The 24165-nt window shown below is 34.6% G+C and overlaps 1 protein-coding gene across 13 annotated transcripts in view; it reads left to right on the top strand.

Annotated features, from left to right (window-relative positions):
- ERBIN (erbb2 interacting protein) overlaps window positions 1-24165 on the top strand; it is a 120711-nt gene that overhangs the window by 76725 nt on the left and 19821 nt on the right. For 9 of the 13 annotated variants that reach the window (XM_054652872.2, XM_077171291.1, XM_077171292.1 and 6 more), the window contains 14 exons: window positions 4614-4670; window positions 8742-8805; window positions 10402-10476; window positions 11749-11893; window positions 12359-12431; window positions 13496-13625; window positions 13957-14072; window positions 15071-15140; window positions 16319-16418; window positions 17878-17999; window positions 18587-18757; window positions 19519-19701; window positions 21903-22020; window positions 23743-23926. In XM_054652872.2, coding sequence (XP_054508847.2) covers window positions 4614-4670; window positions 8742-8805; window positions 10402-10476; window positions 11749-11893; window positions 12359-12431; window positions 13496-13625; window positions 13957-14072; window positions 15071-15140; window positions 16319-16418; window positions 17878-17999; window positions 18587-18757; window positions 19519-19701; window positions 21903-22020; window positions 23743-23926 — 1608 coding nt within the window. Of the gene's footprint in view, window positions 1-4613; window positions 4671-8741; window positions 8806-10401; window positions 10477-11748; window positions 11894-12358; window positions 12432-13495; window positions 13626-13956; window positions 14073-15070; window positions 15141-16318; window positions 16419-17877; window positions 18000-18586; window positions 18758-19518; window positions 19702-21902; window positions 23927-24165 lie in introns of those variants that run through there. The other 4 variants (XM_077171299.1, XM_077171295.1, XM_077171288.1 and 1 more) reach the window with 2 other exon arrangements.

Genomic DNA, 24165 nt, shown 5'->3' with positions numbered 1-24165 from the left:
AACAATGAAACATTAAAATACTGTTTCAAAGTAAGGTTCAGACCCCTCTGACATTGACTGCTTCCATAAGTAATAAGACTGCTCTGCCATCCCACAATTTTCCATCTAGGTATAAGACTTTGCACTTTTCTAGTGCAAAGTCTTAACTTCCGCTTCAGAATATGGAAATACTTCTTTTATAAACAAAAGAAAAACTCTCCTAGAAGCTGTTGAAATATTTAATCTCATAAATTACAAGCCTTCAGTTTCTTCCAGTTTGGTGCATTAATTTTTTTGTATACAGCCATATAGCTAGTACTTTTAATTGTTTAGTAATAGGTGAAGTAATTGAGTTCTGTTGCCTGCTGTTACTGGCAACTATTGTCAATAATATTGTCTCCTAAAAGCTAAGCCAACACATATTACAGCTAACAAGGTTTTTATGCTCTGTGTGTCAAGTTAGAAACCTCATTTCTTACATCTCTTTCTCTCTGAGTGTTCATTGTTTCTACAGTTTAATTGCTGCCATTTCTCACAAATGTTGTCTCCCATTCTCTCACCTGCTGTATTTGTAGTATTCTCACATCCCTCAGTCTATTAGACTAAATAAAATTCTGCTTTCTTCTGGTGTGGTAGGTTTTCCTTTGTGTCTTGAGTATATTAATATATCTTGGAACAGGTTTCAGTTTTAATTCACCTTCTTTTTGACAGAGGGTGATGACATCTATAGCTATATTTAGAATTTGAATTGAGATTTCTTCGTGGCTTGTACAGTGTCATGATTATCTTGTTGTTTCTCTTGGAAATGTCTGTGGTTGTGCTCCAGTGTTCCAATTATCCTTTTTGCAGCTGCCTAGTGTAATTTCCTACATGATTAACTGATGTGTTGGACAGTTCAGTTAGAAATGGCTGATGCCTACAAGGAAATCCTAAGTACTTGGCTTGGTGCAATGGTATCATGTCCTTTTTTCTCAATTTTTTTTAGTCCTTAAGGCTGTACAGGTTTTCCCCCCTACGGTGTCTTACTAAATCACTGTATTGTCTGTGACATAAGCCAAGTTTAATAGTTTTCTGATCTTAGAAGATTTCTATTAAAAAATATTGAACAGGGTAGTCCTAGAAAGGATCTTTGAGCACCTCTATTACTACTAACCTAACACTCAGCCTGGTTAGGAAAAAACTTTTTATAATGGAAAACACTTTTAGTATATCCATGCAGTCTTTTGTTGGATTTATCTCCATGGTTTATTCTCATCTTCAGAATTTTTGCTAAATATTTTTATAATTGTGAGGTCAAGATTATGCCATCTTTTCCCCGTTTTTTGAGAGAATTGTATATTGGCTGTCTTTCAATGATGTTAGTTTTGTCCAGCCTGTTAGGTTTACTAAAAGTCATCAGACTTTTGATATGATGTGCTCGTTCCTTTGGAATTCTCAGGTGACAAAGTGGGGGCTTTTCCTCCATTCCCAAATGGAAATTTGAATGCATTGATATTGGCACAGATCGTGGCATTAGCCTTCATGCCAGTGCACAAATATTTGAGAATTATTATCCTTGCCTAAGAAAATTGTATATCTTGTATCTGAATACATAACGTATATTTACATTTAAATATGCGAATATATAAGTAGAAAATGCTTGAAACTCACTTCTTGCTCATTTTGAGACAGAGTTTTAAAAGGGCAACATTTTTTACTAATGGGTGTGTAAGATAAACAAGGATTTATCTTCAGTATAATTCTAAAAATCTGGCAATAATGGGATATTGTCTATAATGGGATATTGCTTCCAGAGCCTCTTTACTGGATATTGCAATTAATTTACTTTATTTCTACTTTCTCAACAATTTGCCAGTAGTATCTGTAGTAGTAGATGGTTTTAGTAGTATCTACTGTGGGTTATTTTTTATGTAAGCGTACAGTGATAATAAAATATAGTTTTATATATATATATGTATATGTATTTAGTTACATATATACATATGTATATATGTGTTTTGCAGAAACTTTCATAAATGCAGCCTTTAACATGCATACTTTTTGTTCTGCTTTCCTTTGCATTTTAGTAACAATTTAAAATAAAATATTCTGCTTTAGGAAAACTGCAGAGGAGGTGTAAAGTAAGGAACATCTCTCAATGCAGTATTTTTATATTTCCATGGAATTACTGCTTGTCGCACAGCAAGTTTCGAGTGTACCTGCTGTATGTTTCTTTTACATTTTTTACAGGTAGTATAGTTTATGAAATTAGATTTAAGAAGGATATTGATCTTCTTCTGGAAAATTGTTCATGTAGAGATTTTATTTTATTGAAAAGTTGTGTTGCATTTAAAATGCAGGCTAAGATGGTTATGATTAAAGAGCAATACTGAAAAAAAAATTTTAAGCTATTATACTTAGAATGTGTACTTCCAGTTGAATAATACCTGTTACAGCTTTGTGCATTGGTGATGTGCAGATAGGTTGATGGGTTTTTCAGCTTCAGAAATTCAATATTTCTCTAGAAGTAGGACAGATCTTTTCCACAGAATGGCCCAGATAATAGACAATCTGCCACTATGAATTCCATTTTTCCTTTAGTATAGGTGAATCAGTTCTTTATTTCTTTGTCAAATAAAATGCCACTTCTTCAGGTGCCTTATTGCAATTCTTGCTCAGCTTGGATAGACGCTGGATGCTTAGCACCAGCAACTGAAAAAACAGCTAGACCTAGTATTTGATGTTCATTATTATTTTAATCTTGAATTAGCTTTTCAAGATTCAGTAGTGGAAGAGGTGACAGCTGCTTCAGTCCAGTATTTCTCATCAATTACTGGAAGAAAATTACATGTTTAGACACAGCCTGTATCACCCACCTAGGAAAGGTTGAGAATGTTTTCCTAGTAGCTTCTGTGAAGCTCTACGCCTAAGAAATTTAATATTTATATCTTCGGTCTCTTAGGAATAGCTGAGGAAAGATTAGAACAGGAACAAGGTGACAAAGCTATAAACATTTCTGTCACCAAAGGCAATCTTTAAGTTCACAGAGTTAGCTTATTGCAAGCGTCACACAGTCAATTCTGGCTAAAGTCAGTGAAAAGTGGGTGTGCATATTTATAGTTTAGCATATGAAGGGAGACTTGCTGGCATTGCCTTCCATGGAAATTTGATTGCATACATGAGTTGTGAAGAAAAAACTACAAACTGTGTAGCTATCTTCCCTGCCATAAAAGCAAAACACCAGCTGAAGCTTGATGCAGTGCTTGGTTTAGAAATCAAAGCCCAAAATGTTCATTCATGTCTGAGGGTTCTTAAAGTTCTGTTTTGCACTAGATTGGTATCTTAGGGTGCTGGTAGGGTGGCCTAGGAGGTCTTTCCCACTTATGTTCTAGGTGAACAGCAGTGCTATTACCATGAATGGGGTTTTTATTAGGGCATTCTTTCACCACTGTTAGGATATTGGGTTTTTGCGGTTTTTTTTTAGAAGTTGGAGGGAGGAGGTTCACCTCCAGTAGTTGGTACCAGATGGTGAGGGCTGCTTGCAGTGCTGGGCTGCACTGACATCTCTTCTCTTTCAAGGTGACTCTTATATTCTTAGGTTATTTGTGGGCATGGCAGATTGCTGCTTTCAAAGTGAGCAATCCAAAATGAGTGAATATGAATATCTAGAGGAAAAATACATACTGTTTTCTGCTTTCTATTTCTACATAAAATATGGTTCTTACCACTTAATTAGAATTAAGGTTTTTGTCTCTGTTCTTACAATGCACTCAGTTAAGCACCTTCAGGAAAGACTGGTCTACTCACCAAGCTCCTTTCTGTTTCAGAGACCTTAATCCCCTATTCTGTGTTGTGTGAGGGCTGTCAGTGGGTCACATGTAGAAATCTTGTCATTTCAATCCTATCTGTATTTAAACTAAATCAGTTTCTTAATTTTTTGTAACAAGTAGAGCTTTGTCACTTCTATCCCAATACAAAAAAATTCACTGGGAATGGTACATTGCATGTATGTCAAGACTGCCTGGAACTTAACTTGGCTAAGCAGTTGAGTTGAGATTTAGAGGTTATTTGTCTTGCAACCAGAGATTTACTGGAAAAAAGGTCAAACTACCTTGACCTTTTTGACAGAAATGTCAAAATGAATTCAGAAGCTGACTAGAAAGAGAATATGAAAGGAAATCCAAGATTAATTTAAAGCTATCAGGTGGAAGACTACAGGTATTCCTCCAATAAGACTTTTTGTATTAAACTGTTTGATACATTGCCAGTAGTAGAAATTTAACATCTTTAGTTGTGCAAAATGATCCTTTCTGTTACTTCCTGTGTACTTTTCATTATGATGGTAACATGTACCCATAATTAATCCAATGTAGTGTTTCAAAATTTTAGGGATGAAGGAAAAAATTGTGTCCAAACAGGTGCAGAAAAGCAGGCAAAATCTATTTTGTTTGTTGCTTTACCAAAATCAAACTCCAGCCAATGAATTTAAAATAACATGCAAATTTTGCACAAGATTTCACCTCAATGTTACAGGAAAAAAATTCAAACTTACAGATTTTTTTTTCTTTAAATTCTATAATATAAGTAAGGTCAGAGATTGCTTTTGTCATTAAATACAGAATATTGTAGTAATTTGTTGTGCCTTTCTGTTACAGATTAACTAAACTCCAGATATTGGAACTTAGAGAAAACCAGTTAAAAATATTGCCAAAGTAAGTATTATATAGTTCTAGGAATTCCTACAGCAATTGTTTTAACATTAATCCATTCTACCTCTCTCCTAAAATCTAACATTTTTCTAGTCCCTGCCTTGCAATTCTCACTTACTTCATCAAACAAGTCTAGGCTGATGGTGATGCAGTTCCTGCTGTTTCTATGAACAAGAGCAATACTCAATATTTTCCAACTGGGACTCTAGAGCTCCAAGCAGGTTAGCGAATATACAAGAGGTCAATGAAGAAAGAAACAGATCCCAAAGATGGGATGTGAATAGCCACCCACAGAATCATGAAAACATTGTGGTGTACTGTAAAAGTGATCTTTCTCTGGCAACAGAAATTGGTAGAGTTGTTGGTTTTGGTGAATGTAAGTAGTTTTGGTGGAGAACAGGAGGCTCTAACAATTGAATATTCACTCTGTCTAATTCATGCTAGGAAGCACTTGAATGCTGTAGGCGGAAGTGGAAACTGCCAGCTCTTCAAATACAACAGCCAGTTTTTTAGTGACTGTAGCTAATTATATGTGTAAGACATGATCAAGGGTTATGTTCTATTGGGATTCCCTTTTTAAGTGCCTAGATACTGTACTGTGGAGTCTGCAGTATAAACAAGCCAGAACTCCTATCTAGAATGACATGTGCAGCATCAGAAAGTGTGAATTTACATTTTCAAAGTGTGAAGTGTTCTGTGGTATAAATACTCTCAATTCTATTCAGCTCTCTCTGCTATCATTAGTTTTTAGCAGAAAAAAATTACAGGACATATAATTTAGAGTGGTAGCTCTCTAAATTAAAGTTACTCCCAACTGAGAAGCAGTAGCTATAATTAAAACTTACAGCTAATAGAGATTTTGTTTATAAGATCACTCTGACCTTAACTGCCATAATTAACACTAAGAGCATGAATTACATTAAATACTAAAAATGTAGTATATTCTTTAGTGATTAGACAGTAATACATGCTTTAATGTGTTTAAGTCAAACTCTGTTGAAAGTGCTAGGAAACTTTTTGTGGACTTCAGTGTTTTCAGAGTTCTTTTCTTGATTGAAAACTAAACAGTAACTGTCATGAAGAGCTCCTCTGTCCCATAATAATCTATGGTACATGCTGAGCTGCCAGCTCTATTATTCTATTCTGGTACTCTTATAGAAGATGCAATACAGGTTTAAAAAGTGTAGGAAATTCAAAGCAGTTAAAAAGATACAGCAGTAGGTCCTAATATTTTTGCTATAGACTACCAACGTATTTCTGGTTTTCCTGTGACTTTCATCTTTCTAATGTTCTTACAGCAAATTCTTTCCTATTTGTAATAAGAAATGTATTTGGATAAATTCTGCAGCATCAAACTAGCCCTCTTTCTGAGTAAAACATGCACATAATTTTTGACACTGAAGTATGAAGTGCTTGAAAGAATGTTAATCAAAATGAGTAATCAATGCCGACACACTACATCAACCTTACTTTATGCCAAACTTTATGCCAAATATGTATCATTTTGTTTGGAGCTTATCCACAGTCAGAGACTGCAAGTGGCAGCATTATAATGCAAAACAGCTGGATGAAACTATTTCCACTGAAAGGAAAGCAAAAACACAGGGACTATTTTAGAGGCATTTTTCTGATGGGAAAATTGATGACAAATTGGAAAGATGGTCCAGTAAAAATACTTCTTTTTTTTTTTTTTAAGCTTCTGTGGCCTAATTGTTAATAAAGAGAGTTAGCATTTTAGAAAGAAGCAGGTTATTTGAGAGTATAATTACAGTGATGCAGGGCCCAATCTTGCCATCATGCACATTCCCTTTGAATTGTATGCCACTTGATATAAGCTGTACTGTTAACCTTAGTGAAGCTGTCTGTATACAACAACAGAATTTTAGACATAATTTAGGCTATCTGATCCCTTAGAATTGAGTTGAATTGATGCCAAGTTCAATAATATGAATTATGAAAGAGGCTTTCAGTTTATGGGAGGGATTATGCAGCACCTTGTCAAAGATGAAAATAGGTGTTACTCTATGATCTAGTTAATGTTTGTTTCAACATCATTTGGCATTGAATTCTCTTGCTACCAGTAACATTATTGGAAGCCTTGCTTTCGTTTTGTCTGACAGTATTTCTCTATAAACAATACAGAAAAGCAAGAAGATATTAATCCTAGAATATCTGATAGTGCTATTATGTAAACAGCAGGGAAAGGAAGGAATATTTTCGAGACCCTCATCTTGCAAACACATTTGTGTATGTTTTCTCATTGAGTGGATCTGGGCAAAGTCATTTGGGCAAAGGAAAAAAGGCCCCCAAGTCAATAAAGTTAACTTGTCATCCTGTCATTGTTACATAACATGGGTTTTTATAGTGTGGTCTATGCAGTTGCAAAAGCTACAGAATGCTACAGAATGCAAAGAATCTGTTAGATTCTTTGAAAGGAGTTCTTCAGCAGTGGTCCTGGGAGACTCTTTGGGGCAAATTTATTAGGAACATACAGCACTAAAATTGATATTAGCATGATCTCACAAAGCTTTGTGAGATCAGCCTTCTGCAGGATTTCAGAGGGACTCATATAAGTTTTGTCAGAAATTGAAAAAGAATATTAGCTTTCTGATAATCATCCTATTCATTACCTTGAAGAAATGAGGGAGTTTGTTTCTTAGAGTCTTCTGCAAATAGTATTTTCATGTTTTATTGGGGTTTTTTTTCCTTCTCTAGCACAGTTAGCTAGAGGCTTTCCTTCAAAGCCTGTGTATACTATTTGTACAGTGCAAAAAAGGCTTCTGCTGCTTTTGTCTTTACCTGCTTATGCTAAATTCCTTGTTTGTCCCTAGCTTAATTACTCCAATATCATAAAAATCAAATTTCTAAACAGATGTTGAGTCTCCTTCTTGGAGATTATTCCATTAATAATATTAATAATCACATTAAATTACTTTCAGTAAATATAACATTTTTCAGTATATTATTTTTGAACCGTATGTTCAGAGCAACCATAGATTGTACTGTAGTTGAGGAAAAACTGAAGCTTTGAATAGCTGCATAGAGCATCTTGTGCTCATGGAATTGTTTCTTGAAGAAACTGTGTGTGTGTGATTTTGTGACAATATACAAGACTCTACCATTTAGAAGCTCTTACATTTAATTATTCCAGAATTTTATAGTATGTACACAGTTGCAGTTTATATATTAAATTTTTATATACTACTAATTGTAATTTTTATATACTACTAATTGTTCTGTGAAAATCTCTTATTAAATAAATATATGAATGTTTTCATATGAGGGATTCACACTCTCTTAAAAAATACTTCCAGGTAGAGTTGCTGTTGACTGTGAAGTACCCATTGTGACCACATGTGCAGTGGTAGATAATCTCTATGGAGTCCCCAAAGTGCACTTAAATAGAGGGAAAATTTTTCCAAAACACAGCTTGAAGTAATGGATTTTACTTTTATTTCAGACATTGATTTAGTATTTGCCATAAGTTAGGTTAAAGAGTATTGATCCAATTTAGTAATCTCCAAATCCAATTTAGTAATCTCATTTAATGTGTGGCTAGAGAAATAATTAGAGTTCCGAACCACATCGCAGGGAAGCAGCATAGCAGCCTGGAGAGGTACAAAGGTGGTATTGCATACTGTGATTCAACAGTGCTCTTCTCCTGGTCCCTAGTCTTCCTTTGAGAAGAAAACATGTAGTTAACCAGCCTTTGACTGCTGAAGGGACATATTGTGACTGGAAATGAAAAGCTGAACCACCCAAAAGAAGAGATGCACCACTGCATTACTCGTTATCATGAAGATTTCTTTACTGGTCTTTAGTTTTTGCATGCTCATCATGCAGCCTCAAGTGTGTTGCAGTGTATGCTTTGTATGATGCTCAGCAGTCTGCAGGATCAGTAATATCTGCCTGGTTGACCAGTGTGTGAATACTTTATCTTTAATTAGGTATCATTCCAGTTACAGAATAGCATCACCACTTAATATTGATTACTGGATTTTTGTAAATCTGGAAGATTTGATGTTGCTAGTATTTTCTTAGACCTAATTTTTTATTAATCCCCTTCCTGTGTAGAACTATGTCCAGACTGACTCAGCTGGAGAGACTGGACTTAGGAAGTAATGAATTCACAGAAGTGGTGAGTTTTGCCTTAGTTACAGAGCTCTGCATCTTTTATAAATCTTTTTATCCTTTGATCTGTTTTTAACAAATATGAAAACATAAACATCATCTTAAGAGTTCTGCTTCCAAGCATTATTTATACCTTACACTACTTTATGGAGCCTGTTATAAAAATCATGTGTGTGATCTTATGAATGAGAGTGTGTTTTTACTCCATTTTAAAATAACACTCTGTTATATAGTGTGGTTACTGTACTGGTAAATAATTAAGAGTAATACATGTTTGAATTATAAACATAATTGTTAGGCTTAGAATAAATTCTAAACATTTATTGATTATCATGTATTGAGTATTACAGTTTTTTGCCTAACCTGCTTTTATTATTGTGCACTATTAGATCCAAGGGAAAATATATTAAATTTGAATGTTGTTCAAAGCAGTATTTACAGTTGAAATGCTCTGATTTTTCCTTTAGGATGCATTGACTTGTTTCCTGTTTGTATTCTCACAGGCAAATATATTTTGTCTTTAAGGGTCACATAACATCTCTCTGCTTTTACAAATACTTTCCTGGGTAAAGGAATTGAAATAGAAGTATAATGAAACTTGCTGACCTGCAACACAATAGAGTCAAGCATTTGTGGGCCACTAGTAGAACATGCAGAGCTGAACACTTGCTTAGTGATATGGTTTGGAAAATAGGGGAGTGTATTTAAGGAATTTTTCATTATTATGGTTAAACATCTAGGACTGCCGTATTCTCATCACAGGGTATATATTTGTGTGGGAGCCTTAAACTAATGTTTAAATTACATCTTCTTCTTGGAAAGTGAGTTAGTTACTGGGAAAGAAAGTTATTGGGAGTCAGGTCCGCAACTTCAGCAGAAATCCTGTCTATTCACTGTATAACAAAATTTACTTAGCATTTGTCTGAACTTGGCTGTACTTATTAAGGTGCAGTAGTACCTCTTTTGTATTGCTTTCTCTGGAGGGAAGTTTAAATAGGGAAAGCATATGCGACATGAATGTTTATGAAGAAGAGGTCTTTCCCTGATAAACAAGACACTTTTTACAATAAGTTATATTGGAAACATAATCCTGCACTTCATTTTATGGATGGAGTGGTTAGCTTGTATCATGGAGATGCACCCTTTGTTGATAGAAAAAATGAAGTTTGTTTTGATTTTCCCCCAAACAAAAAAATCACTGGGGTTTTTGAAAAACAGGTCCTCTGAGTTGATGAAATTTAAAGGTTTTTAGATGTCCTCCATCAAAACTGTACATGTAACATGTACTTAGAGTGTGTGCTTGTTGAAAAAGAATACTTTCTGTAAAAGACACCAAACCAACAGAAGGCCTTTCTCTAAAAATTATTTAGTGCTGTGGTCAAGTTCTTCAAAGTCCTTATATATCTAGTTATATATTTTCATTTCAAAAGTGAGTTATCTGAGTTTTCTGTGATGACCCAGTGAAATATAACAGCTAATATAACAGGGTATAACAGCTACAGTAACATATTACTAAAGTTGCAATAGACAAATCACTGGAGTTGGTTTTGCCATTCACTGGGGATGTTTCATAAGGTTTTTTTTAAATGGCTTCCCATTACAGCCTGAAGTACTTGAACAACTGAGTGGATTAAAGGAATTTTGGATGGATGGTAATAGACTAACACTTATTCCTGGGGTAAGTTCTTTTGCTGTAATAAACATACAATATTTTAAATTACACAGGCACTTGCTTTGTCAGTGATCATGTACGTTGAAGTTGTAATTTTAATGTTACTTAAAGCCAAAAGGATAAATGGCACATGAGTGCTTAACTAGCCCACTTAGAAATTATCACTGATCATGAGAGTTGCGCTCACAGCTTTTTGGTGGTTTTTTTTTTCATTGAAAGTTATATATTTCTCATCTAAAAATTATGTTGCAATTCAGGAAAATGAGTAAAAGTCTTTAATCAAATTTAGGTTTGAATAACCCTTCCAAAAAGGGATTATTCTATCTTAGATAGCAAGCAGGAATATATAGAATAAGTATGTTGTGTGGCTTTTTACTGGTCACAGTTGTAAAAGAGAAATGCCAATTCCAGTGCTGTTTAAACAAGGAGCATAGACAGTTCCTGAGAAAACAGTCTATTTACTTTGTATGGGTTCCTGACATCTTTCATTGCATGTGGTCCAGGCTCACCTATTATTACAGTACTTGAGAGTCTGTGCTTAAGTTTTAGCAAACTAACAGATGAGTATTTGAAATTTGGGAAGCATCTGGCTTGCTTTCAACCTTAAAATCACTAGGAGTCATGTGAAAAGTGGCCTTCCTGCCTGATCAGTAGTCTTTTCTACTGTTTTTCCATCAGCTAACTATTAGACAGTTGAGTGTTTGGATTGTAAAATACGAGTTGAACAGTGTTTTGCAGTAAAATAAAACTGTATTTCTGAGAGTAAAGATTTCAGTAGAGTAATGTGCATGAATTTTCAGGCTTATCCTTGGTTCATGTGGAATGGTAATGCAAGCTTATATTTTGGCTTGTTTCTTTCAGTTTAGTACAATTAGGGATTCATTGTTGTTTTTGAGGATGCAGTTTTATACAAAAGGCAAAAATCAGCATTAAAATTCTACTGGAGCATAATGATGTCCTCACATTATGTGTCTCTTTCTGAAGTCTATTCTAGAGCTGCAATTACTTGATTCATGGTAACTAATCAAACCACTGAATGTGCAGAAGACTGACTTTAGGGACATGCAGAGCTGCTGTGGGGTGTCTCTGTGTGTAAAAATATCAGCTTTCCTTATCTGCACAAAATACTTCATTTGAAAGTTTGTATATTTTGCATAAAATTTTATTTCAGTACTCTAAGTCTTTTCCTCTGGCATTACACTTGAGAGGTCATATCTGCTGGATTTTTGGTTTTGAACTTGCACTTTTCTAGAATGCATTATTTTCTCTTGCTTTTAGTTCATAGGCACTTTGAAACAACTGACTTACTTGGATGTTTCTAAAAACAACATTGAAGTAGTCGAAGAGGGTATTTCAGGTTGTGAAAGCCTGCAAGACCTACTGTTATCCAGTAATTCACTTCAGCAACTGCCAGAGTCTATTGGTTTGTATTTTAAGTTAATTTATGTTGTTAGAAGCCTGTAGTTCAGACACAGAGAACTTGAAAGTACAAAAATGACATTCTAGATCTGTTTCAATTGAGTAGAAGTGCCAGTTCTTGATAAAGCTGTAATGCATAGCTGAATAATAACTTAAAATTGGTTTGGAGCACTTTTACTTTATACAGTAGTTTGTAAATGTATGAAAAACTGCTGTCTCTATCAGAAAAAAAAAAAATTTCTTTTTCTCCCTGCCCCTACTCACAGTTTACATTGTAAACTGGCAAACAAGTTCTGTAAGCTCATCTCCTTGTTTCCTTAGTAATACAGCACTATAGGCACACTAGGGAATAGAGAAGATGTGGTGGCTGGCCCATAATGTTGGGTTATTTCCCCTCTTAATTTAAAGTTAAAACTCAGCTTAATTAACTCAAATGTCCATTTTGATTTACTTGTTCCTATTGTTATAGGTTCTCTGAAAAAGGTGACAACACTTAAAATTGATGAAAACCAGTTAATTTATTTGCCAGACTCCATAGGAGGGTAGGTATTTCACCAAAATAAGAAGTTGAATTTCCTTTCTGAACACTCTTCTGTAACAATGGCTCCTCTCTGAGTTTTTTTATAACTACTTGATTTAATTTCTTCTACATCTTAATGCCCTAATACAATTTAAAGCAAGAGTTTTCATCTTAGTTCTGCTTTGCAGCATGTAGGTTCCTATTACTTAATACCAAAGGACATATGTTCCTCATTTAATGCAGCCACCAATCTATAAAACAAAAATTGAGTGTGACAGAAAACAAGATACTTAAAGAGTCAGTTAGCTTTCTAAAACTGTATTTTTTTGGCAGTAACATGGCTGTGGTAGATATTGCAAATGATTGCCTAATCTCAAAAATTTTGTAAAAAGTAAATGTGAACATGTATTTATCTTTTTTATATCTATATGGAGAACTTTCAGCTGTCCATCAGCAAGGTTTTTTAATATATATTTTGGTGTTCAGCAATTTAATTTAAAACATGCAAATAATAGCAAAAATAATTGGCTCACAGTTACGCACTGTACAATTGTACAATGCCTTCCAATTTTTTTTTCATGTATTTTAATTAATATAGCTTATCTTTTGTTGTCAGAGTTTACAAAGTACTTCTTCACTGCCAGATTCTAAGGTTCACAGTCTGTAACTCTTGAAATTCTTTGCTTGTTTAGAAGGTGCATTCAGCTCTAATTTGTCTGTGATCTATCTCATTCTGAATGTTTTTAATGCCTTACACTGGCATGTTGTCATGTAGTACACAAGCATTTGATGTTGCTGGCCTCACAGATTTTGTTGTGAAGACAGTGTAAAGGAGATTTAAAAAAATTAAGCAAGCTCGAAACAGAACCAAAAAACCTGCAATCAAGTAAGAGGAAAAAACACCCACCCTAAGACACATTTTAGGCCATCAGTAAAGGATTCTTCTTGGATTTTAATTCCTTAGGGTTTATTTTGAACTACATTTGTGATCAATAATTAATAGTGATATTAACTTCATGAAAACTGCAAGTATTTGATTATTGTTGGATTAATTAATCTGTATGGAGGAAATAATTTTTTTTGCAGGTTAATATCAGTGGAAGAACTGGACTGTAGTTTCAATGAAATTGAAACATTGCCTTCATCTGTTGGGCAGCTCTCAAATATAAGAACATTTGCTGCAGATCATAACTTTTTAACTCAGCTGCCATCAGAGGTATGTATTTAATTCCAGGTCTGTAAAATGAGTATTTTAATGTGTTATATAGTCTATACAACTTGTGAATAACAAGTTACTATTTTTTGAGAGGATTTTCTTTGTGTATGCTTTTAAAGGAGGATGTATACAAATATACAAGTTGATAAATAATGAAATTTGATTTTTTTTTAAGCAACGATTAGGAATTCGTTGATGTGAATTGCAACTAAAAAGTTTAATATGTAAGAATAAACTTTCAAGGCAAAATAGCCTCAACACTAATTGTTTTTAAAACCTTCATATTTATGTTGTGAAGATGAATTAATTCTTTGTGTGGTTTTTTTTTTAGATTGGAAACTGGAAGCATGTAACAGTGTTGTTTCTGCATTCTAATAAGCTTGAATTTCTCCCTGAAGAAATGGGTGATATGCAGAAATTAAAAGTCATCAATCTGAGTGACAATAGGTTTGTGAATTCTTTTAATCAAGTAGAAGTTGTATAAAATGCAACAATAATGTAGAGGGATTGTTATAAATACATTATGGCTATCTTTCTTTATCTCACACATAGCTCAGAAGGTGACTGAGAGGTATTTAATGTATTATTGTCATATTCTGGATATTGCAGCTTCATTATATTAAGCTATCTTTTTTTTAATGACCTGGCAGGTGCATTGAAGTGCAGCTTCACTACATTTGTGATTGTTAGCATCTGTTTTTCTAGGGAATTATTTTGGTTATTTTCATAAAACTTTTTGATTCTTACTTAAAATTAACAGCTTCTTGAATTGCATATGGAGCACCCAACAGTATCATAGGATAGTGTAAAAGACCTTGGTGTTCTGCGCAAGGGGGAAAAAGTTGCCTTTTATTAGAGATGGTCATTAAAAATAGACAAAATGTTTATCTTTGTGGAATTACTAGTTTATAGAATTGAAGTACTGGGAGAGAGAACTAGCAGAGCTCTCCCTCCTATTCTGTCAATCCAGCTTCTCTGTACTCTGTCTGTAGCTTGATTTATCCCTTAATGCCAGAGCACCCATTATCCATGACAATGTATTCCCCATACATGTATCTTTTGGAAAAAAAAAGATTTTCAGGTGTAGTACATTTTCCCTTAATTGGCATGTATATTGACAGATAAAATGGTGAGGATTCAGATTTATTAATTAACCTTAATTGTCTTTGTATTCAAGTCACCCACTTCCCAGTTGAGTTAAATTCAGGTCACAATGTCACTACTTTATTTTAAGCTACTTGCTATACTGGGCAGACAAGTTTTTCTTATTTGGTTGGTTTTTTTAAAATTGTATTTAAATTACATGTTGTAGCCTTTCAGCCCTCACTATTTATTAAGTGAACTTCATATGAAAATGTCCTTTTAAAATATTTTAGAGATGCAGGATTGTTTAAAGTCTTAACAGTATGGCTAAATGTACTTATATAAATCCTTGTAATTTACAGACTGAAGAATTTACCATTTACTTTTACAAAACTGCAACAACTCACTGCTATGTGGCTATCAGACAATCAGGTGAGATTTTTTAATATTGAAAATAAATGATTGTGGACTTCATTCCTAATGGGGTTGACAAGAACAGAGCCATCTGTTAAATAAAGAGACCTAGTACTGTGTAAATCAATACTTTCTGGACGTTACTATGTCAGTTCTCCTTAAGTAACCAGTACTGAACTTACCTGTCTCTGGAGGCTCATAATCCTGGAGAAATTCTGTGCTGCTCTGAGGAAATGCAGTTTAACAGATATTGGGACGTTTTTTGGTTTTGTTGTGTTTTCTCTGGGTTTGGTTGGGGTTTTTTTGGGTTTTGTTTGTTTGTTTGTTTGTTTTTCTGTTTTGTTTTTTCTTTTTTTTTGCTTTTGGTTGGTTTTTTGAGGGGGGTTTTTTTCTTTTGTTTTTGGTGGTTTTTGTGGTTTTTTGGGTTTTTGTTGCTGGTTTTGTTTGTTCAGGCTATTTTACTTAGGTGAGTTTAGTGCTTGATAAGTTTGAACTTGAACATGTAGCCCGCTGTTGCTTTCACAGCTATACTAGCAGGGAAACTCAGCATGCCTGGTTTTCAGTTACGTTTTTTGCCACACCTTTGAACTGTGTGACTGTTCAGCTTTGAAGCTGTTAAGCAATAACTCCTGTGCTTGTATTTTTCCTTTTTATTAAAGTCCTTGACATTATCCTGATTTTCTGAAGGGCATTAAAGTGTACAGGGCTGTCAGAAATCCAGTAGCCTCAGATGTACACTTTTAGTAAAACAGTAATTTCAAGAATCTTCTGCCTTTCCCTGTAAGGGGTGGAGGATGTTCCATCTGGTCTCAAAATGAAAAAACAAGGATGCTGAATTTTTCTCTTTATATGATTGTCTGCAGTTTTAAATAGCTAAATATATCTATGCATTTCTGATCAGTGTGCTTTGGGATAGTAGTAAGTAACAAAAAGAAACTGCGTTACTTTTTTACTATCTAGTGATTTCACAAAAGCTGTTGCTGAGTTTGTCCTCAGTCAAAAAGCCTGTCATCAATCAAATACAGATATATTAATTCCGTCATTTTGTGAAAATTATTCAGAGGAGAGATGGTTTAATTCAAGGGAAAGTAGTCTCCAAAGTCATGGGACAGGCATGCTCTGTGATATGTTGGTCATATTTACTTTTTTATATATATATATTCTCATAACATAGCCTTCTTTCATTTACTTTCTAGTCTAAACCACTTATCCCTCTTCAAAAAGAAGCTGACCCTGACACACAGAAAACAGTACTTACTAATTACATGTTCCCTCAGCAACCAAGGACTGAGGAGGGTAAGGAATTTCTGAAATTACCTGTCACAGTGGTCACTGTTGAAAATAATAATGGGAAGGCTTCCCGCTAATATGATTTTCACTAAATAATGCTTAAATATCTAAATGCTTAAAGTTTGGAGTATACTTGCAGGAGATGATGAGTTGTGTCTGATGAATGAGAACACTGACTTAATGAGATTTAGATATTGGTAAATTTTAGATGAAACTATTTCAGTGAGTAAGGTGAGAAATGGACTGACAGGACCATGTTCTGTGGTGGTAGCCACTCCCAGCATGACACCCTCATTCCTTCCAAAAGAGCCTAATGGTTTGGGGTGAAATTCTCTTAAGCAAGCGTTAGCTTCAAACTGACCATTTTAGCAAAATGTTTCCTTCGTTACCAAGTATGTATTTTTTGAGAAGTACATAGTATTCTCTGGTATATTTTGAAATTAAAAAAAATCAGTCCACAAAAAGCATATTGTTCACATGTAGTTTGAACTGGTTTTATAAATGGTTAGGTTCCTGGCATTTGGTCAGGAACTCATAATGATAGTGAAGTTTATTATAATATCTTCAGATGTGTTAAAATTCTAAGTTCACCCGTTAAATGCAGAGTAACAAATATTCCATTGCACTTACTAAGCCCTAAAATAAAGTATTTTTCTATGTCAGGTATAGAAGTGGTTAATATGAACAGTCTTCGTATTGCTAGTGAAGGATATACACTTTCTGGGTGGTAGTAGCAAATTTATTAGACTATTTGTCAAGCTAAAAGTAGCACCTGGCTGACATAACACCAAGACATGCTAAAATAAGAGACATCAGGTACCTGCAAGACTTTTTTAATCTCTTGTAAAATTAAGCAAGAAAGACTTGTATCTAAAGCCCCTGTCAACTGCATAAGTGCTGCAAAGTCATGCAGATTAACTTAACCTCCAGTTTTAGATGCTTACATTGCTTTAGGATTAGTAAGAATGCAGGTTTTTCTCACTAAGTCATTCGTAGTTTTCATTTTTAATGATTTATTAATGTTCTTACCTGTGCTTAATGATGTTAAGCACTGATAATAGGCTAAATCTATAAATCTAAATCTATAAATCTACAAGTATAATTCATCTTTATTTATATATATATATACACACACAAATACATTATTTCATATTTACGTATAGAATAAAACCACTCAGCAGAGTTCTGCTGAAAATTTTCGAATGTGAATGTCAAGACTAGTGTACAACTGAGCATATGATTTTCTTTTTAAAGATAGGGATTCTTCGAATATAAAAGTACAGCCAAATTCATAAAGCAGTGGCATTGCATCTAATCTTAATTAATGATGCTGTTAGTCTTTCATCTTTTAAAAAGAACAAATACAAAAGCACATCAATCCCACTCAAGAGAAAGAAAAAGTGTATATTTTGTTTTACATAGTATAGCCCATTCTTACACAAGGTTCTTCGGGTTTTTTTTCCAGTTATGTTCATATCTGATAATGAAAGTTTCAATCCATCTCTGTGGGAGGAACAGAGGAAACAGCGTGCTCAGGTGGCATTTGAATGTGATGAAGACAAAGATGAGAGAGAGGCACCACCTCGGGTTAGTATTGAATTTATTTTTGCGTACATGGTGCTTCCCTCCCTCTTACTTCCACCCTTAATCTCAGCCTTTTCCATACTTTGGTAATGGGTTTCACTCTGCTGAATAAATCAAGGCATCAGTTTAGAGTATCTAGCAGGATGAAACACTATGGTTTGGATTTTTTTGTTGTGTTTCCTTTTAGTTTGGGTGTTATTTGGCCAAGTCATTTTCAGTAGGGCACAAGGGAAGAGCTCAAGCTTATACTTGGCAGTGTAGGGCCTACCTAGGATGCTACCTGACTAATGGTGCTGTGGAGAACAAGTGGGGAAAGTATGATAAATCCTGATTTTATTTTGAGTGAATTACAGTTGGCTTAATCCTTGCTTGGAATCATGGGACATGTTGGGGGAAAAGGAGTGAAAGTGATTTGTAATCTTGCCTGGTTGTATAAGCTTATGTCTGCCTCACTGCCAGCAGACTTGAGTATCAAGGTGGAGATTCTAGAATATTCAGTGGTGTGGCCTAATTAATTGTTTGTTTTAAAGCTTATGTTTTAGTTCTGACATTTAAATAAGTGTAGAACCTTACTGCCTTTTGTTACACAGGAGGGCAATCTGAAGAGATACCCAACTCCATATCCTGATGAACTGAAGAATATGGTCAAAACAGTCCAGACAATTGTACATAGACTAAAGGATGAAGAATCAACTGAAGATAATGCCAAGGAGTCAAAACGAGAAGTCCAGACAGTTTCTGTAAAAGATGTGGGGGTAAAGGTTAGAGATAACATTATCTTCTGGGTTTGCAAGAAATTCCAAAGACCAAATTGTCATTGATTCCTTTTAATTCTCTTTTCCCTCCCCTCTGACTCTAGCAAGAAAAATTGTTAGATTATAGAACCAATTTACCTCTTCCCACCTAAGGAAGTCTGTAACAAATGTCTGGTTTGCAGTAGCAGTCTTCCTCCTGCACTAAGAACAAGTGACCCAATTCTCAGGCACATACAAACTGTGGATGTGTTAAGGAGCTGCCTTCTTTGGTTCCTGGAGGATGGCATCTTTGTCATCCTCTGATCCTGTTTTATCTGCCAGACTTCACAATGAAATTTGGATCATATCAAAGGTTTTTACTGCTCTTGACTGAAAGCTTTGTGTGGTAACAAGCAGTAATAGCAGACTGGCAAAAGTGTCCCAAGTCTCTAAGAGCTTGATGCAGTGTGATAGAAGATAGGACTACTTTTTGGTGCTCACATAGAATCATTGCAGGTATTGGCCTGTTTGATTTTTTTTCATATGACTGGAAATATAATGGTACATATTGACACCAGTAAGGATGAAAGTCATACTGATTGACATAGGGTAGGGACTGTAGCTTAGTTATCTATTGTGTTTTCTTCATACATGGTGCATTCTGTTCTTTATAATTTCAGAGCTCAGATTTTTCCATTCCATGTTGTCCCAGAATATATAATGCTGGATCTATATGTCGTTAAAAACGTTTCAGGATGCTTTCTCTGCTAATACTCTTAATTTTGTAGACCTCAGAAACTGATTCAATAAAGAACAAAGCCGATGAGAGAAAACAATATTCAGCAGGAAGCTCTGTGCAGAAGCCTAGTGAACCAGAAGCTGAGCACAGCACTGCAAATTCACAGATGACTGCACTTGTTAAAACCTTGCAGAACACGAAAACAACTGTCAACCATGAGGACATGCTTGAGGTATGGCATTGCAATGAGCATTATAGCAGTCAGAAATTGTGCTGGTGTTGTGTTAAATTTGTTCTTCTAGGAGATGAACATTTCTGTTGACAATAGAAGAAAATTGCCCTCCATAACTGTTGTAAATTCAGATGGTTTTCAATACAGTGCATTTTTCGCTTCAGATTTTGTTAAGTAAAAGTTGAAACAGATAATAAAGTTCATAATAAAAGATGCATGCATTTAAAGAAAAATAATGTGAACTCAGTTAAAGATTGATATACACTGTGAAAAGACCCATACTTTTGTGGAATTCTCCAGGTGTTTGACTGTCAGTACTTCATTAAATAATCACTTTTAATTGTTGCTGAAATGACAAAATGTCAGATCAGTAGTAGCAATAAAATGTTTCTGTATCCAAGTGATTATACACATATATTTCAAATGAAAAGTGGAAAGTGATTTAAAAAATATTTATTCCTCTGTATTTACTAGTAAGCTGTCAGGAATATTACTTGAAATATACTGACCTCTTCCAGTGAAGGATTTTAAACTTCTAAACTGTACATCTCTCTGCCAAACACCATGTATTTATTTATTTAGAAAGCTTGAGATTTATGACAAATTTTGGAAGCTGTCATTCAATCACTTCCCAGTTACAACCTGTAAAATACTTTTTTCATAATTTCAGTAGTGCATTTTTTTTTGCCTGTATTGTGTAAGCTGTGGAATGTGCCTATATCATACAGTGAAAAGACTTGAGTGACAGGCAGTTTTGGCTGTCACTGGCTACTTCCCCACTAGTATGTTCCTGCTTCTAAATTCTTTTTGAAAATACTGGTATTGACTTTTTTTAAAATTTTAAAATGTGATTTTGGAAGATCATGATAGTTGTCTAGTGATAATAACAGTAATTCTTTCTTACTGTCTTTGATAATGACAGTAGCTGTAGTAAGTACACAAGTCAGGTACAGTGACATCCTTGTTTCATTGTATTTCCTTATTTCCTGCTGGTAACGGTGTTGCAGAATCCAGAGAGCTAAACTTTACCTGTGTGGAAGCTTTTCATTTCAGCATTGATTACACTTGTATGTCACATCCAAGAGGAAGGGCATGTGGTAGATGCAGTGAACAGGTTGGTTGTTTGGATTGTAGAGAAAAGCCGATGGATTTTTACTTTTTATTGTTAATTAGGACTGTCATAGCTTGTTTGTTACATCTCAGTCAAGGACGTCCTTCCTGCAGACCTAAGAACTGGCCAGGTAATTGGTATCATGGGAAGGTGGTGCTCCAATAGGTTCCATGCATTAAATGTTCCAAAACAATAAGAAAAAGTGAATATTGGCAGGCTTTGTTTGCAATTTGCAACATGGATTTTGTCGCAGGAATATGTTTACTAGAAAGAAATTTCTGCTTTGAGGAAAGGTTTGCTGGGGATTTATTTCTTCTTTTTATTACTGAAAACAATTGAGTTTTGAAGATAAATGAATATTTATCTTCAGAAAGAGGACTGCAGTAGGAACAGAATCAGTTGCATGGCTGCTCTTGCAGCAGCTTTGTCTGTTAATCCCTGTCATAAGTGCACTGAGTTCCATCTTTTGGTTCAGAACTAGTGATTACTAGCTTAAATGTATTCAGTATTGCTTTTTCTCTGCCATTGCTCTTGAAGTTAAATGACTTCTTTTCCTTTTGGAATTTATCCCTAGCAAGCCACCTTTCTGTTAGACTAGGCAGGCCAAGCTCCTTCAGTTTTTGCTTACAGCTTACCTCTCCATTCCTATGATTGTCTTGGTCATGGCTACTTTATAGCTGTTTCAGTTTGAGCTGTTTTCTTCAAAACCAATACCCAGCTGGTCAGTCTGCGGTGCTTGCTGCTTCAGTGATCACTTTGTGACTTGGACTCTACTGGATGCTCTCTCCAGTGGAAGAATGAAGGCTTCATCTGCTTGCTCCAATAAGTTTTTTGCAGTTAAAGTTACCTGTCTGAATGTCATCCCACAGAGTTCAGCAGTGACAATGCAAGTCTGCAAGTGATGCTTCTTAAACATAATTCAGTTGACTTGCACTACAGATGCACTACAAGGTTGTTTTGCTTTGCCTATATTATGTGGCTCATTTATCTTTTTACCCTGTTATTGTTTAGTGGGTGATAGTTTAGACAGCATTTACTTACATTTGAACTCCTCTTCAAAATGGACAGGATAAAGCTGTTTTCCCTTTAGCAGGAGTCAGAAGAACTCTCCTCTGATGAAGAGATGAAAATGGCAGAAATGAGACCACCGCTGATAGAAACCTCCATAAACCAACCAAAAGTGGTAGCCCTAAGCAACAGCAAAAAAGGTAAGATACCATAAAAAGCATTGGAAGTGTTTTGTGATTTCAATAATTTCTTGACTCAAAGTGGCTAGTTTTTCAAATTAAATTAAGTAAAAGTATGTTTTGTATGTTTTAAAAGGAAGATTTTTCCTAGTTAAGCAATGAAAGCGGGGAAAAAAACTGCATAATCTGGAGTCCATGCTAGAGAAATGTGTGTTAATATCTTAATTTTCTTGATTTTTCTCAGTTTAAATCAGACAGGAAGAGAAGGGGTATATGTTTTGGGGCATTTGGAGCTTGAACACACTCTTGATGTGCTTAAGAAAAGGATTGCAGAAAGTGGTATTTATTTTAGAAATAGCCTGTAACTCCCCCTTCACCCAGATTTTCTGAATTCTTGCTGCGATAGGCAGCTGCTATATAGCAGCAGTATCACTTTTAAAAATTCCTCTACAGAAGCTGTGCTCTCTTCCTAAGGTTTAAGAATAATCCTTCCTTGTAAAAATCTTTCTCCAGAGTTATTTTACTCTTTTATTTTTCTTTGCTCCTCTAGCATTAAAATTTTGTATCTTTTTTTTTTACTAACTAAATTTTATATTCTCTGAAATACAAATTTCTTCTGGGTAATCATTTCCTTAAGACTAAGAAACAGCCTAGGATTCAGGGAACATATGATATAGAAAGAGGATAGTGAATAATATTTTGCTTCATATGATATCCAAGTACAGTACTTCCAGGACAAAAAGCTTTTCTGGACATTAGATGTAAAAAGGTGAGATTGGGTGAGGAGAACCCCATGGTGGAAGCAGGAAGTCTGCTGAGGATCACATACAGATGAAAAGGTGGATGTTTACCAATGCTGTCCTTGGATTTTTTTGTCTGACTAAAGTACCAGGTCAAAACTTCTTTCTTGTCTCTGAAGACAGACATTAGTTCCACAAATGTATGCGTTTGGCATCTGTAACTGGCTTGAAGCAAAAATTTAAATGTATTTGTTTCTACACTTATGTCAGAATCACGGCTGCCTTGAATTCCCCCAGAGAAATTATTTTTATACGGATATAGTATGTAAGTATGCATACACTATGCAAGAATCAATGTGCACATGGGTAAATTACTCTGAAAATGTTGTCCTAAGGGATATGCAAAGCATGGGAATGCATTGAATTCAAAATCTGCAGGAGAGCATTTTTCATTGCTGATTTTTTACTTTACCAGAATGCTATACAGAGCTTATCCAGTGATCTAGATAGTTCCAGAGTACTTGGTTTAGTTAATAGCTTTGATAATGATAGAATATTCAAAACCATGAACAGCATACCCTTTCAAAATACTGCATGTGAAGCAGTGTGCTTTGTTTTCTTAGAAGCCAATAGACTCATCTAATAGGCAATTCTGAAAACCTTATAGTAACAGAAGTATGATTTGATAGATATTTTAAGGAAGTATTCAGTAATATAGCACTTGTGTATGACAAGGGAAATGGGAATAAAGCAAAAAATTTAGTTTTAATTAGCAGATAAGGGCTGTTTACATTTGGCCAAATATTTTAAAATATAGGAACTATTTCCAACAGTATCTTGTAAGTTTAAATGAATTTTGCAAGGGTGTTAGCTTACATTTTAGTTTCTGGTAGTAAGAATTACTGAAGAACAAGAGACAGTTTCTAAATACTATACATACACATATGAAATGGCTATTAATAAGATCTGTGTGTCTAATTAAATTGGCAAATTTTTATTTCAGATGAATCAAAAGATACTGATTCCTTATCAGATGAAGCTACCCACAATAGTAATCAGAATAACAGCAACTGTTCCTCTCCTTCTCGAATGTCAGATTCTGTTTCCTTAAATACTGACAGTAGCCAAGATATTTCTCTCTGTTCTCCTGACAAAGAAACACATGCTGCTGTTCTATCCAAAATCAGGTTTGTAAGATACTGTAGACCAATAAGAAAATACATTAGAAAAACGTTACTTAATATTTTATATGGTGTTCCTTCCTTTAATTCATTAATTTATAATTAATTAAATATTTAAAATTTCAGTGTTTTATAATAGGGTTAATAATATTCTCTTAAGGTTTATAAAGTTCTTAAAAAAAAGAAAAACTTTCAGAGACTAGCTTTAGTATATAATACAGGGTTCTCATTTCTCTTAATAATAG

The sequence above is a fragment of the Agelaius phoeniceus genome, chromosome Z (assembly GCF_051311805.1).
Source record: "Agelaius phoeniceus isolate bAgePho1 chromosome Z, bAgePho1.hap1, whole genome shotgun sequence".
Lineage (NCBI taxonomy): Eukaryota > Metazoa > Chordata > Aves > Passeriformes > Icteridae > Agelaius > Agelaius phoeniceus.
Note: the sequence above shows the minus strand (reverse complement) of the source record. Positions and strands in the feature narration are given on the sequence as shown.